Source organism: Diadema antillarum, unplaced genomic scaffold, assembly GCF_040938485.1.
Source record: "Diadema antillarum isolate AM-2024a unplaced genomic scaffold, OU_Dant_1.0 seq00000876_RagTag, whole genome shotgun sequence".
NCBI classification, from domain to species: domain Eukaryota; kingdom Metazoa; phylum Echinodermata; class Echinoidea; order Diadematoida; family Diadematidae; genus Diadema; species Diadema antillarum.
Window position 1 is genome coordinate 936,051 of NW_027271740.1, and position 17,794 is coordinate 953,844.

General features: G+C 39.5%; 1 protein-coding gene across 1 annotated transcript in view; it reads right to left on the bottom strand.

Moving 5' to 3' along the window:
- LOC139740734 (uncharacterized) overlaps positions 1–17,794 on the bottom strand; it is a 94,647-nt gene that overhangs the window by 40,175 nt on the left and 36,678 nt on the right. Inside the window, exon 12 of the mRNA XM_071651302.1 lies at positions 10,769–10,897. Coding sequence (XP_071507403.1) covers positions 10,769–10,897 — 129 coding nt within the window. The remainder of the gene's footprint in view (positions 1–10,768; positions 10,898–17,794) is intronic.

Below are 17,794 nucleotides of genomic sequence, written 5' to 3' on the forward strand. Positions count from 1 at the left end.
AATACTGTTTCTGTTTTTTTTTCAAAGAGTGCATTTTCAGCTACAAGAGAAAGGAAAATGAGCTGTGTAGGGGAAAAAAAGTATAGGGAAATTGAAATCAATTACATACCTCACTTCAGAACCAGGAGGTAGTTTTGTGAAGTTGATACTGTACCGAAGCTCCTCTAAAATCATATCAGGTCATATTACGGTGAAATTTGATGGAATTAGGACAGTTTGCAAAGATGGGCCGCTTCCTTTCCTACCGAGATGAGGGTAGGATCAGGTGAAAAGGGTGTGCAGAGAGAATCCTCTCGTTTGGGACACCATCTTGCTTGGGTGGAGAACATGAGGGGTGAGTGTTAACTGGCACAATTCACCTCTGTAGTCGGGATCAGCTACCTCCAAAATGCACTTGACCTCATGTTGCCTGCCATCTAACTGGGCGGATTTGGCTCAGCTCTCAGTGGGGTGATAATTTCTCTAAGTGGTGGTATATCAAGTAGGCATTCTATGACACTCTGGGGAAATGGAAATTTGTAGATGGCAACCTACCACTTGCTCCTTGGTGATTCAGTGATTATAAATAAACCACATTGTTTGCTACTTTCCATGCACACAAGCACAATATTGTTGAGGACAAATATTTTTTGTCCTATGCAGGCTATATTCATATGATTTTTTTTCCTCATAAAGATAAAGAAGTAGAGGTGTTCTTCACCAAAACTGCACGGAACACCAGTGGCAAATTAATATCTGACAAAAGACATTTATGTGTTTAAAAAAAAACAGTTAAAGAAGAGAGAAAAAGCTTCCATATAGGTCCTATATCAAGCAAACAATACCTGCTTCTGTATTGAGATGGTGCTTTCAACTCTTTGTCACCAGTTTTCACACACAGACAGAGAACTGTATTCATGGAACATTAAATTGATTGATCTGTTACCAGTATATCAACAAAAGTAGAGAAAGTGTGGAAGAAGTCATCAGTATTGAAAATCAGGTGTATAAATTAGGAATGAAACAAATTGTGATATGTGAGAAACAAAGTAAGGAACACATACAACAATGTCCAGTGTTTTGTAGGGATCAGTCGCATGAAGTGAAGTAGCTGATTACTAGACGAAGAGACATAACGCAACTGATCTATTGTCTGGACCAACAAAATATGAGCCAGGAGAGAGGAGGAGAGGAAGAGAGGAGAGAGAGAGGGAGATTAGGAGCCTTGGTTTGCGTGTCTGAGTACCACTGCCTGAGAGCTGGGTCACATAGTACAGAGCAGGCCTAGTGGGGTGTGCACTCCATTAATGCAAACCACATGGTGGCGATGCCCAGCGTGCTGCGGCTGGGCTTGTCCACAGCAATTTCCTTGCTAATTCTGCGATGCTGTGCCTGATACTGCCGACTGTATTAGTCATGAGAGGGAGGCAGAGGCAGCAAGCAAGGGGGGGGGGGGGGTAGAAAAAAGAGAAGAAAACAAAAAAGAAGATAAAGGAAAAGAGAAGAAGAGAGAAGGAGGCATGGAGACAGCAATAGAGAGAAAAGGATATATTACACAGGACTACTCAACAAACTCTGATGTATGTTTATGCCGATATAAATGAGCCCACCACAAGGGGGCAGTCTTTCTAGTATAACAGTGACACAAGGGACTGAGCCTTGGAATTTCTAGGACTGCATCAAACCAGCATTATGAGCTTATATATGGTGTGCTTCAGAAATCCAACTTCGATGCATTGCCTCTCCTTGAAAATCTCTGATATATAAGTTTTCAGCAGTTACCCATCTAACGTTATGAAAAACCTTACATAATCCCTGCTGCTTTTCATGATATTGTAGTGTACTTGTAAGATGACTTTGTTATTTACATATGTGAAAGCTGCCCAACGTTAACAGTGCCATTAATTGATATCAAACTTAGTAAAGGATATCAGGTACTAAGAACCATTCAATTCTTTGTTTTTTGTTTTTGCCTTTGAAGTAAGTATTTCAACCCTTTGCAATGACAAATCTTTTGACGGATTTATCAACAATGTGTACTAAATTGGCGGAAAATAATTGAGAAAGTTACATACATCTACAGACATGCTCTTTTGCTTTGTCACTAGAAACATAACAAAAACAAAATAAAATGACCCCTGAAGTATATTCTGTCAAAGGTTCAAATTTAAGTGAAATTCTAAAACCCAAAAGGAAATGGTTACAATGAGTGAAGAAATGATGTATTAGCAATTTATTACTGCTGCCCCCCTCCCCATGAATACAAATAAAAATGAAAAAGAATGCAAACAGGAAAGGCTGAATCTCAGCATCTGCCCCTTTAGAGCTGAAATTCACAATCCTGTATAAAACAGCACATTATACTTTTACATTGAATATATATGTGAGATTTGATTCCTGCATATCTCATACACATAGCATGTTTGGTTTTTTCCTGATGAAGAGTCAATTATATTATCAAGGCCTGCAAAATAGCAAAATAAAGTATCCTCGTCAATATTTTCATTAAAAAATAAAAAAACAAACAAAAATAAAAACCGAAAGAAAAATTGATCATCCATCCTGTTTTGCAAGTCACTACTTGACCTTAAAATTATCAAATTCCAATCATTGTGATTGTAATTATGGATGTCTACACATATGACATTTGAAGAGAACAAATGAAAACTGAAACATGACAACAGATCTATTTTTTTTTCTCTAGATAGGAAAAGTCAAATGAAGATCTGTCAGCCCCATAAATATTTCAACTGTACAAATAGAAAGGTTGGATGTCGAGATGAGAAGCTCTCAGGAACACCAGCAGCCATCCTGATTGAGTGCCTAGAGACGGGAAGGCAGGGAGGAAGGGGGCTACATGATGGCTTAATTGGCCTAATTCACTGGCTGCAGTTTGACCCTTGCTTCTCTCTAGCCTCTATCCTGCCCAATTGTTCCACAATGATAAGAAAAATAAAGATTGTGACCAGGAGGGCACCTCTGCTCAATGTTTCTTGCCATAAGACAGGTACGGAAATCATTGCATTACACACTGACATAAGAGAGCTCCCTAAGCTAAATATTTGTTCTCCTTAAGGAGTGTTTTCCCTGGGGAACATTTCATGAATACTGCAAGGAATTTGTGAATTGCAGGCTCGGTCATTTTGGGAAGACCAGCTAATATTTGGCAGGCATCCAATTGTCATAATTAATGTTTTGTGGTTGAAGGGGAAAAAAATTAAAAGTAAGGTAGGATATCAGCTATTTCTCCCAGGGACAGTGAAAAATCAACATGACGAAGTAAAAGTAAATTAGATTATAAGCAACAATATCCTTCCTACAAGACTTCATCAAAAAAGCCAGAACTAAACACAATCATGATGATCTGGACAGGTAATGAATGATCAGTAATTAATCAACATACACCTATTTACACAACTACTTCTGAAGAAAATAAAAAATTCCCTTTAAATTCCAAATATAGTTAGCATTTTATGATTGCATGCATAACTTCAGAAACAACAATACAATTTAATTTTTGTTTTTGAAATCTCAGAATTATTCTAAACAGTCTTTTACAAGAAGTTGAGACATGTAGCAAAAGAAATTGTACGCCAACTAATCACAAACAAATTGAAGAAAATCAGAAGCTTGGATGAATAGTGCTGAAAACAGTGAATGAATTGAGGGGATGAATAAAAGTATTTGGGTGCAGGTAGTACAATGAAGACTAAGACAGATACAGGAAATAGGAGAGACAGAAGGATAGTATGACAGAGATGAAGAAAAAAATGAAAGAGAGTTTAAGAGTCTGTACTGGTCACAGGATGTTATGACTTGGTCTCTTTCACTGCCCACTTCAGCAAGTTTCCTATTGGTTGCTTCCATTCACCTGGTCAAAACACTCGCACTTGTCATCTCACTTTCACATCATCTCTTGACTAAATTATCAGGACATCAGACAGGTTATTGTAACACACAAAATTTGAGACATTTGCATCATTTCCTCCAAATGAGTAAGACTGCATTTACAGAGCCTACATTAGTTTTAGCCTGCATGTTACAAAACAGTTGTAAGGCAACAAAGTTCTCAATGATTTGGTAAAAATCTAGTATATGCAAAGTTCCACTCAAATATTCCTTAAACTGAAAAGAGGACCTACTGCACTGACATGAAAGAGAGGAGTAGGGATCATCTATCTGTACCTCAATGACATACTTCTACAAGACATGCTGATACAGACATGCTGATACAATTTTGTCAGCACAATACTCTATGACCTGGATCCTCAGAGAGAAGTCATATCCTTATGCTACTGAAATAATGAATGGCACAACAGGAAATTTCCCCTGACTAACTTGTTCCCAACTGACACCTGAGAAAGCTGCATAATATTGAAATGATAGCAACAAATAACTCTTACATTCATGTTCAATCTCCTTCATGTTGTTGAGGTATAAAGCAGGCAAAAAGACTGGTGCATTTAGCATTTTATATCATTCAGCTAAGAGAAAACAGCAGCCTATGTGACAGCAATGTATATTAGGCAGATGACAAAACAAATGTAATTTTGACAGGATGTGATTGTTCCCTGTACAAAATAAGGCACTTTCTCTGAGCTGTCGTCAATGTAGAAAACAATCTCCATGACTGATGTCCAATTGAAGCTGTTAGCCAGTGCTGAAACCGTGATTTTTTTTTCTTCCCCTGGTTCCTTTCTGGGTTAATGACCCAATGAACCATTTTGCAGTCATTACTGGACATCAGCATCCATTTCAAACTGATGCCAGTGATTGGTCAGACATGTGCACAAGGTCAACATGATTCATGCAGTCAATAGTCCAAAGATTTGGGGAAGTGGGGTGGGGGTGGGGGGTTGGAGGGGACAAATACAGATATTATTCCTCCCTCTGTGGCAGATGTCGAAAGCTTCTGTCCCTGACTAACCTAGTCTCTTTCTGATAAGGACTTGTTATTCAGACAATTCAATGTAAAAAAAAAAAAATGTGAATGGTAACCTCTTAAGTCAATCTTGGGTAAGAGATGATTGGTTGGAAGCGAATCTCAAACGCTCAAACGTACAAAGAGACACAAACAGAAAAACTAAAAGTAACATGCAAAGAGTGTTCTGGGGCAGCCAAATTCTGCAATCCTGGAAACATATTGATGCACAGTAAAGAAAACAAAAACAAGCTAGAAATGTCACCATGGCAATGGGTATGCTTCCACCATATTGCATTATTCTCTCAATAGGTCTATAGTACATCTTGACAATGTAAGAAGACATTTCACATGATTATCAAGAAATTGAAATGACATGTATGAAAGTTTGATGGAACATCCCCAAAATGTCTGGAGTGGCTACATTCCTTGAAACAAGTTTCATTTGACCTTTGACCCTGGACCTTTGACCAACATGGCCCCCAAATTTCTCTACATAATCACTACTTGTATACAACAATTTTCATGACAATACTTTGAGCCAATTTCAAAATACGGGGGAAAAAGGTGACATTTTCATTTTTGACCGTTGACCCCACTGCCCAAATCTTTCCCTACAGAACATCATGCTGTAGTGCATCACGTCTAAGAAAGTATAGGCCTGTACATTGACTCATTTCTGAGGTATTGAGAAAATAGTGCAATGTCAGCATTAAATAGCACAATCTTAGCGTTTTAACCTGACCTATGACCCTTGACCTTTGAACCCATGACCCAAAATATCCCACAAGAATCATTGTCAGGCAATTCATGTGTATATGTACTAAGTTTCATAAAGATACCTCAAGCCAGTGCCAACTCGGTTTTCGGATAATGAGTTTTGAAGCCCGTCGGGTCCCGTGATGTTTGTGGAGCCATGTTGTTACCAAAGTGTGCTCCTACACAGTGCCCATTGTTCACCATCCCTTATTTGGCTTGCTTTCATTATAACTTCTGAGCGAAGACACTAACCCTGTAACGCGTAATACTCTGGGCAACAGCATGGCGTCCAATTTAGTAGTTGTCCAGACTCACTTAATATACGGCACTGCCTTAAAGGAATAATTTACCATTTGCAGAAGAAACAAAAACCAAGCATTAGTGCTTTAGAATAGTTCTAAAATGTGAGTTAGGGATAAAAACAACCACTGTAAAAATTCGAATCCGTATAATCGATGTTGAGTATTGTTTAAATACACAAAATGTGAACAATCATTATGATAAAAATGTTTCAAGACTAGACCATCGACAGTTACGGTTTAATGAGAACAAGGCAAGTGCCAAATTGTGTCTTGCCCATTCGCGTTGAAGAAATTAATGTTTTTCTAACTCCCGCAAGTTCATAGACCCGCCTATGACCTTTGACCTTGTGACGACCTTCAACTCCCCAAGGGACACTTACCAGCCAAGTTTGGTCACAAACGTACATAGCGATCTAAAGTTATGAGCCATAATCGAAACGCGCCGTAAAAACTGAACATTGGGCCCTAAAAGTTTGTTGACCCCTGTCTGTAACCTCTGACCTTGCGTTGACCTTCAACTCCCCAAGGGACATCTACCATCCAAGTTTGGTCACAAATGGACATAGGGATCAAAAGTTATGAGCCATAATCGAAATGCGCCGAAAACTTAACATTGGGCCTAAAAGTTTGTTGACCCGTGTCTGTCACGTTTGACCTTGTGGTGACCTTCACCTCCCCAAGGGACATCTACCATCCAAGTTTGGTCACAAACGAACATATACATCAAAAGTTATGAGTCATAATCAAAACGCGTCGTAAAAACTTAACATTGGGCCCTAAAAGTTTGTTGACCCCTGTCTGTCACCTTTGACCTTGTGGTGACCTTCAACTCCCCAGGGGACATCTACCCTCCAAGTTTGGTTACAAACGGACAAATACAGTTATAAGCCATAATCGAAACGTGCCGTAAAAACTTAACATTGGCCCCTAAAGTTCATTGACCTATGCCTGTAACCTTTGACCTTGAGGTGACCTTCATGTTTGGTTAAATGTGTAACTTTGTAAAACCAGTCTTCCCTCCAAGTTTGATTGAAATTGAAGTCCTCAGTAGAGAGTTATTCAAGTTTTTGTAGCGTTACGGACGGACGACGGACAGACAGACGCCGCAGGCGATCCCTCCCCACATGTCCGCTGGGCTCGACAAAAATACTGATATCTCCTTATAATATTTCAGGCTTTATCGCAAAAATTCTATATGGTGGGATGATTTGCGATACAACAGACCTACACATATCTCAAACATTTTTAAATCACTGCTCCCAAAGGTAAACAGGACCTTTAACCTATTTACCGAATATGTAGAAAAAAGTGAAATTTTAGCATTTTTACTTGATCTTCAACATCTGACCCCATGGCCAAAAACTCTCCCTAGAGAATCTTGGTAATACATGTATACACAAAGCTTCCTAAAAAAATTTCCTCAAGCACTGTAGAGAAATGGGGGCATTAGTGAAATATGTTCAGGACGTATCTCACTGGAGGGGACTTTGCCAAGACTGCCCGCCATGACTCTTGCAACTTGACAGACTATACATAAAAAGGGCTTGGGCTCTAACCAAGGAGACTCCAAGGCAACTTTACAGATGTCTCCAAATAAAATGATGATTCATTTGTCCAGAAATCGCAGAGATGTCACCACAACATCTCCAAAACATCTCTGCAACGTCTCTGGAAGGTCACTAATGGGTCTTCACAAAGTCGCAGAGACGTCTTGGAGACCTCGCAAATGAGATAAGTCATCATGACTTCACCGCAACGTTGCAGAGACGTTGCGGAAACGTTGCGGAGACGTTGCGGAGATGTCTCCATGACCTGCTGGAGACTAGAAAGAGTCTCTGCAAAAATCAAACATATTTGATTTTCTCCTGCCTCCCCGGAGACTCGGCCACATTCCAGGAGCTGTTGCAGAGATGTCGCAGAGATGTCTCTGGGACTAAGGAGACTTGAGTTGCCACCAGGTCGCCAACTCGTCTCCAACCCAATGAAATACCCACTTTAGAATTTGACCTTAGCCTACACGTATGACCTTTGACCTTGGGCGCTGTCCACAAGTTGACAAGCGCAGCTTTGTCCACTCACACATATGGCACATATACTAAGTGTTATTTGGATATATCAAGTCGTTATGTCTTTAACAAAATTGATTATGGATAGACGGATGCACAATCTGAAAACACTATGCCTCTAGCGACCTTTGTGGTGGAGGAATAAAAATACATTGTGTGGGGAAAGGGCAATTATTGGTTCAGAAGTTGGAAAAAGCTCATACATCCTAGAAAAAAAAATTCATTGCACTTTAAGATCAAATTTTCTGATCTTAGATGAAGAAAAACAAAGATGTGGTAAAAAATTACTATGTCCCTGTACTTGGCAGGTCAGGTATTCTGATAAAACATGATATGTGGGAAAAACAGAAGCCACTACTATCACTATCTTCTATCTGCAGGGAAGAGCTTGTTACAGTTTGGGGAGATTCTAGTATCATAAGGTTCATATGATCACAGTGTGAGGTCTGGATTTTTTTTTTTTCATTGCTTTGCTTTTGGCCCATGCAAACTCATGTTGCTTGACAGCATGCCAAGTACAGACCTTTATTCAAGTCACACACACACGCATACACACGCAAAGCAGCATTTAAAACAATGGATGATACACAATAGAGGGTATTGAGGTGTGAGTATACTGTGCTATATGAATACCTACACACAGAGCTTGCAATGTAAACACAATAAATGCTTATCCCATAAGTTACACATGGAAATCACTTCCTAAATGAGTAATGAATAATTTCATCAATTAACCCGTTGAGGACGGACTGATTTTGCTACAAGACATGTTTCCCACAGACACCTGCCTGAGTATACTAGGGACTCGTCTTCAATGGGTTAATGCTGAAAGCCACAACATAGATCTCAGAAGGGCTCAAAATTCACCTTCCACCATTTGGAATTTGCTTGCAATACATTGAAAGGGTCTGCCAAGAAATTTGTCTGGCTGCAGCGATTTACCAAGAGTATTTTGAAATCAAAAGTGTAAAGTATAGCTATGCATCCAAATTTTATACCTGAAACATCCTCGACTTTCAGCAGTGTGTATGCAGAATGTTACATGATGATCGATAGTGCCCTAGCAGTTATATTTTCCAACACGCTGCATGCAATTCACTCCAGCACGGAAGACAGGTGGATATTGCTGTGGCCTGATTGGTCGAAAACCGCTAATCAATTATGAAAAATTACACGGCAACCACCTTTGGGTGTGCTCTGAGACTGTAGCACTTCCAGGTAAAATTTTTTGGCTAATAGTTTGTATTTTCATCATTACCCAACTTAAATTGTGTTATTGCAGTGTTACTTCATGCATTTCTTATGCATGCACGTTTATGTGTAGAAAGGAGGAGGAGTTCTGCATGACAAAACTAGAGCCCCTGATATACAATGCAGGTATGCCACTACTGGATTTACAAGTTCTCTATGCATCAATTTCAAGTCAGATGCCTGCATCACAAAATCTGAGACAATTCTCTGGTATTACATGACTTTCATTCTAAAGTGACACATACCGTGCGTTCAGACGATCCCCCGCTTTGCAGGGAATGTCCCGTTTGCCAGGACTTTCCCCCGCAATCCCATCATCTGAACGCTCGGCTGGGACATCCCCCGCTCCCCTGGCAAGCTTGTCGAGTCCGGCAACAAACTCTGGTGGGGGGCTGACCTTGATTTCTCGCACAGCTGTTTTCCTCATCAGTGCGCATGCTCAAAATGTGGTGGCGAAGAACTACGACATGTGTTTGTATTTGCAATCGAGCGCCCTGGAGCGCCACGTACGGTGACCTAACACACAGTTAAAACCACCAGCCGTGATTTTGTCCCCCTTTCAGTGGGATATTTCAATGCATGTGTGGACGGTCGACCGTAAAAAAGATACAACTTCTCCAAACTTCCCCCGCGAAGTAGGGGATCATCTGAACGCAGGGTGTGACTTTAACCACCATGCATTTCTTAGACTGAAAATTCTTTCTGCACAACATAAATGGGGTTTCTCACTGAGCATCGAATGTTTGTGAGCGTAGCAAACTCTTTGGAATTTTAGGTTTCGTCAGGGTTCGTTGACAGTTGCAATCAAATTCATAAACAAGTGCAAATTTTTGCAAACAGTTTTCTTTGTCATAAACAGTTTTTCTTGTTGCAAAGAAATTTTGAACATGTGCAAAACTTCAAAGTGGTTAAGTGGTAGAGTGGTAAAACTAAAGTGGGAGAAATTCAAAATCAAGTGGGAGTGGTGATTTCTTCCAACGTAAGCTAATATGATAACCAATGTAGAAAATTTCCTCATGTTTTCATCGGAATAAAATATACCAACATTTTATTCAAACAGTTCTGTTACATGCTCCCCACACATCCTCCTTTATTTTGAGGTAAAAGCTCTCCACACTTATCTCTGGTTCCATAATATTAAGGTGGCAAACCTACTCAAATTTTAAAAAAAAGTTCACGGTAAGACAGACAAAAAAAAAAAAACACCCACACATCCAGAAGCTGGTTCAAGAATAGAAAAATGGCATGTATTAAGCATACTAAATCAAATTTCAGAAATGGTTTCATTTCAAAACCATATCATTTGTTTTACTCTGCATGCCAAATGTCTTGCAAATACTATTAATTTCACTGCACATTGCACTACATGACACATTCTTATAATGTGTTTCCCTTCCAGCTGAGATGAAGCTACCCTACACAATGCTCTAACAAAGAGGGCTCCTGCCTGTAGTGAGCTTCTTGATTTCTAGTTGGCTGAAGGTACTTACCCTATGCCCACACAGCTTGCGAACACTCTTGCCACTTCGAATATCCCAGACACGAATTGAACGATCCATGGAACCAGTCACCAGTCTTCGAGTATCGAACATTACACAGCAGACTCCATCCCCATGACCCTACAGTCATCAACAGAATAGGAACAAAATGAAACAAATATGTACAATAAAGGAACTGCTAAAATATATAAATAAAAGCAAATACGAAAAAAAAAAAATTCCAACTCTCTTAATAAATTTGTAGTTATATGTGTTAAAATGGTATAATTGTAACAATTGGAATCAACTTGCAATTCTTGCGTGAGTATATGAAGATCAACTGCCAGCAAGTGTCAGTGTCTTTCAAGCACACTAGCCAATGGCAGATGTAGATGGCAAAACCTAAGGAAATTGAATGTGTTTCACACTGCAAACATACTTTTGGTCATCCAATCAGGAAAACCAAAATATTTGATCAGAACATGAATGGTAGCCCTATTCCTGGTTGACACTTACTTTGGTATATCAAAGACAGCTTACATTGCATTACCTTCTACAAGGGAGAGAGAGAGAGAGAAAGAGAGAGAGGGAGAGGGGGAGAGAGGGGGAGAGAGATTAAAAAAAGGAGACAGAGAGGGAGAGGGAGAGTCAGATCTAGAGAGGGTGAGAGAGAGAGAGAGAATAGTGTATGAGGTGACTTCTACTCTATATTACTGGTTTGTCAAACACATATTTTTTGCAAGTTGCTTCTTTGATGCATGGATATTTCACCAAAAGCCTTGCCCATACCTCATTGAAATGTTTTGTTTGAATGAAAATGTACATAGTTCCACCCAACAGTCAACCAAATTTCACAACTGGAAAATGGAAACAAACATCCATTCAAAATTGGTTCATCATCTTGGTCCCATTCATTTGGAATTCCCTACCGCCCATTATTCAACATTTACAATCTATCCATAGGATGTTAAAAAACAATTGAAAATATTTCTCCTTGCTTAATATAAAACCCCGTTTACAGTGTGGGGCTGGACCGAGCCATGGCTGAGCCCGGCCTCAATTGCGGGGCTGAGCCCGGCAATTCTGTCCGTTTACAGTGCGGGGCTCGGCCCGGGCTTTTCATTCAAACCTTTCAATATTTTGTCATAGTGGCGCTCTGCTTGTAAACAAACGCAATTTGGTATAGTCTGGTTTTCAGACCCTTTGCCAACTGGATTCCGTGGCGACGAAGTTGCCGTTCGGGCAAAGGCCTTTGCCGAAGGAAAAATCCTTTGCAGGACAAAACCACCTTAAACTATACTAGTTTTCGACGTTGAGGGGGTTAATATCCTGAATAGCGAAATAATACGGGCAGAGGGTCTGGAAGCCAGGCTAAAATTGGCCGCGCATTTGGCCCAGTTTGCGTTTACACTGAGAAAAGGCCGAGACCACCTCCAGAGCGTGGCCAAATGCGCGGCCAATTTTGGCTCCGCATTTGGCCTTTTGTGTGTTTACACTGAAAAGAAGGCGGGCTCGGCCGCGGCCCAACCGTGTCCCAGCCCCGCACTGTAAACGGGGTCATAGTTTCAGATTGCAACTGATTGACAAATTGCCCTACATCGATCTAGGTAAGCACTGAATTAATCAGTATTTAGTAGTAGAAATGTACAAATTAATAACATTATGCTTCATTACATTTTCTAAATGTATATATTGTAAACACTGAAAGAAATAAAGGAAAGTTCTATGATCTCCGTAATCTGAGATGATTGTATCTAGCATTTTTCAAATGAAACTATTTCTGTCTAATTCTAAGATAGCCATTCTAATAAGCCAGTTCGTAGTTCCACTTTGCGCATGAGCAGAAAAAGGTCATTTGTACCAAGAGGCACGTTGGTTTTTAAATTCACTGAGATAAGCATCTGTCATATAATGATTATTCATGTCATCCTTGTAAATGTTGCTTGCCAATACATCCACCTGACAGCAAACCTGGTATTTGGCAATATGAATAAAGTCGGTTTTTTAATGCATTCAAAGCAAAACAATGAAATGGATGCTTCCCGGATGGCTGATTGACGGACCATTCTGGTCACCTGGTCTATGCAAGCTCATTTATTATTTGAACATGAATTCCATGAATAAATTGTTACGTCTGGTAAGCATCCCGGTATGAATGTCTCTTTGAAAACAATTAAAGTGCCTAACCAATTGAGAAAAAAGAAAGGTCATTTGTAGCAACGTGCCCATGAGCTAATTACGAACTGGCTTATAAATATGGCTCTAACTCTTTCTATCATGTGTGGGATGGGGAAGTACACAGAAATATCGACCTTTGAAGATACACAGTATGGCATCCAAGTTTATCTACATGAAAATACTGATAGCATACTCATCATGAAATTTCTCTTTCCCGCTGACAAATGCCATAAAACGACTCACAGGTGTGAGCCAAACACAGTGGTGACTGTAGGAGGTGAGATTTATGTGTCACATTTTTCATGGAATTCATAATCCTGTGACACACAAAACCAACCATTGTATAGGGTCTTGACACATACCTTGAGAATGCTAGAGACATACTAGCACACGGAGCACAAGGGAAAGTCAGATCATGCATTTTAAATAGGGAAGCATTCTTTTCCGACAGATACAGTGGAAAAAAATTATATGTAGAAAAAAAGATTGAGTCCTAATTACTGACACACAATAACAAAGACACCTCCAATGAAATTCTCCCTTCAGGAGGAAAACTAAAAGTTGTTTGATTGTTTACACCACATGATGAGGTCTCACCATGCACTCTGAATATTTCTTGTGACAATATTGATATGTGAATAATACTATTCCTCATAAAATGAGACATATCTCTCTCCCCTACATCTAATGACTGGAGTATTTGCATTATCTAGACACAAGCTCTAGCACAAGAGATGAGATGGAAAGGTTTGAGCCATACTTTGGTTACTAATATAAAGTGATGTAGTGGCCACAGATGACCTTGACTAGCCAGCCCAGCTACAGCCCTTACCTCCTGCTAGTGACAGTCACTCACTAAGCACAGGGATTAGACACTGTCACTGAACTCATCACCCGCCTCTTTCTCACCGCAAGCCAACATCCAACGTCGAGATATTTTTGCCAAAATTCTGTAATGCCACATTCAAGTGTCAAATTATAGTGAATAGTAGACAGAAGTTTGGCCATCATTCACTTTGCTTTCCACACTTCAGGTTAATACTGTCACAGGGAGAACTTCAGAGGGACAGTCATTTATTTTTACACCCAAGCAATGTTGACTGCATTTGGGATTTCTTTAATTGTCAACTGATTGTGATGTCAAATGGGATAAGGAATTGAAGACAGAACAATAACATAAACTTAAACCATTATTTTCTCATGCATAAGGCACATCTGACTTTTGGCACTGAAAGTTTGATTCGGCTCTAGTAGTGGCACAGGCACATCGGCGCATCGCTCTACTTCCAAAGGCAACATCAGTCAGTACTTGCTGCTTGTTTTACTACCACTGACACATGAGTCAGTGAACAACCTATAGGAATTAATTTTCAAGCGATTAACCTGCTAAGACGTTGATCTCACCCTGCTAGCCCCATGAAAAGTCCATAAGCAGTGCATATAATCTAAGCCACAATATTATTGACACTAATATTTTTATTCCGCAAGCACTTCGCTGATGAAATCTTGAATGATCTATGTCTCTCTTCCATCCTTTTTCATACCTGTTTTGGTAAGCTTTCTCTCTTTACTTCCCTTCATCCTTTCCCTTGATTTACAAGTCAGCTGTTTGTATTAAAGTGTGTTGTGCTTAGTTTTGTATTGGTAATTTTCCCGTTTTGCTGCAGTATTTAAGAAGGAAGTTTTGCTCTTACTGCTTTGCGCTATCTGTAGTATCTGTTTGTCTCACAGCTTTCTTTCAAGTTCCCTTCTTTTCAATCGCTCCTTTTTCTCCCCTTCCCTATGAATGATGAACGAACAAGACCCTACAAACAAGGACCATTTGCGAACAACTAATGTATTTCAGTCTCTTGAAGCAAAATTTACTTCATGATGAATTAGAAAAAACATTAACTTGACAAACATTTCTATAAAAGACAGAGTGCCAGAAAAGGGAGGGGTAGAGAACTTCAAACAATAGTACGCTGCGCACTGGCATTCCTTGAAGTCATAAACAGCCTGGGAACAGCCAGGAAATGTCTCTAAGCTCTACTCCGTCATTGAAAACATCATGACTTCTATTTGTCTTTCTTTTGACCTAAAATATACACAGCAAATGGTTGATTTATGCATCATCAGGTTCATTCAACCCTGCAAAAAAGATTGATTTATCACTTCGTGGGAAGAGGTTGTATGCCATAGCAAATACAGCTGAGCGTCGGGGCACACAACATGCCTACATTGTATGCCAGGCACATTAAGCATAGATGTCAAGTAACACAGAATGACCATGACAATGCAAAAACTCTTGTGATCTCAAGCTTGGTAAAACTACATGCAACTGCTCACAATTCTTTGATTCCATTAGCTATATGTAGAAATTATACAGTAGGCTCCAGCAAAGAACATCAAAGAAGCTATGAACTATTCCGGCACTAGCACAGATGCGAATGCATTTTCAAATTTTCTAATTTGTTTACCATTATTCGTTAGCTCAGTACGCTCTGATGTGACAGGGCCTTTACACACTGATATGCACATCCTGACAAGATGGGATACATCATACTGTGGCACATACCATGAATTCACTCCAAAGTTTAGCAGAAAAAAAAAAAGAAAAGAAAAAGGAGTGAGAACAAAGACAATAATGTTCATATAATGCTACAACTTTGTCTGGATATTTGCTGTATGCTCTCCCACAATCATGTTTGATGCACTCCACAATGCTCATGAAAGACTGATTCCTAAGTTAAAAAAAATAATAATAAAATCAAGACAACAATGTAAAAATCAACATTTTCCATGCATATTTTTTCAACAAATAAACCTAAAAAGTGGTCTTTTAGAACTGTTTCATTTCCTCTATTAGACAGTGATTGCCTATAATCAATAACAAACATGTCCTCGAAATGCTGTATCAATTAAATCTTAAAAGGAAAAGGCTTTTGATATTGTATTGTGAGAAATCAATTCAGTCAAGGCAGGATTTACAGACTAGCAAATATGTTGGCTGATTTATTGTTAGCTAGGCCATGTGGCCAGCTTGACATTCTCCCCCCAACCAGGAAATTGGACCTGGATAGTCCAATTCCCTGAGTGATACTTTGACGTTGGGCAGAGGAAAGAGAGACAGCGGGTGGCAGGGATCTAGAGTTCAAGCTGCCTAGTAAGGTAGGATCATCAGGGAATACCTAGAATCGACAGCTAAATTTCCCTGGTTTTTACAGTCTAACCCCCCCCCCCCAAAAAAAAAAAAAAAAAAAAAAAAAAAGAATACACACACAAGGCAAACAATAACCCAAAACAACAAAATACAAGTAGGCCTCAGACAAGGGGTGCACAATAGCCTTATTACCACAACCGAAAACAATCAAACAATAGAACTGTTTTCCAGCTTCTAATCCATTCCAATTCACAGGGCAAAGTGATTGCTCTTCTCAGTCTGATAGGTGTGCAAATATCCTGTTAGCATGGAATGGTACAGAGTAGGACTATCACAAAAATTGCTAATACTTTATAACCGCAAACCATTATGTTCTTCATTGTGCATGTATCTTCACTTATACACAGAGGCAGCACTGGCAATATGTGTTACTTTTCATATTGTTTGAGTTAACAAACAAATAAATGAATAATGTGACAAGAGTGACTGTGAGCATTGTTTCAATGTTGATCAAATAACTCATCAATAGCGCTACTGGTATCATACCCTTGGTCTTTCAATGAATCCATATATCAACTAGTGACACTCATATTTTGAGACCACTTTCCCTGGAAGTTAAATAGCAAACAGTTTTGCTGAGAAGCATAGATCATGTATCACCACACAAATGGTAGCAATTCAGAGGCAGGGTTCCCTCCTCATCACTCAATGCTGCCATATGATTTCAGCTTTCACACAGTGCATCAATTATCAGGCTACTCGTAATCCTGCCTCAACCATCACTCATATATCTCCTGTATTCTTGACAAAACTGGGTGATAGAAACTGTTTCTCTCTTTTAAACCTTGGGGGCAGCCTTGGCACTATTACCGCTTGTCATTCAGAGGTGCTCCATAAATCTGGAGGAAAGTGTCCTCCAGAGTTCAGGAGGTTGGAAGCTGGCACATGTAATATTTGCCTGGAGCAGCAAACATGGAACAGACATTGACAATGTGTGTGATCTGTCACGCAGCTCAGAGCAGCTACTGCTGGACTAACATCATCACTGGACTGCATTTCTCCTTCCACAACCAATCTATTCTCTTCTATCTTTTTTAGATTTTTATCTTCACTTTAAAATGCAGCAGCCAACACATACATGTATCTGCCAGACTGAGATGTCAATGATTTCTATGGATGACTACATGCTACTGGAATGTCTCTCCTTTACTCACTTCTGACTGTTATTCTCTTTCTCAGTTTCTTTCTCCTTGGAAACACAGTGACATTTATACATTTACAACAACTGTCCTACACTTCTGAGGCCTGTTCACATAAAATCCTGCTGGTTGTGAGAAATTACAAGTTGCTTTCAGAGACTGAAATACAACTCTCAAATTCACATCCAAAGAATGGGCAGTCTGGTGTTGCAATGTCAGCTGCTACAACCAAGGATACAATTGGCATTTCTTATCAACTCACAGGTGTGTTTTACTATGTATCTGTACCCCTTTGTTTCAGTCTGTCTTTCATACAGACAACTATCTAACAATAATGTGCTCAGGATTCATTGTTGGAATCTAAATGACTTGTCTATTGATCGCAACACTCAGATGTGATTGTTTCTAGCTCTTACAGAGACTCTACCTTTCCGATTACTTCATCAAACCAATAAACAGAAAAGCCCATACTTAATTCAAGGCTTGGGACTTTTCTATCATTAAGTGAATAAAATCAAG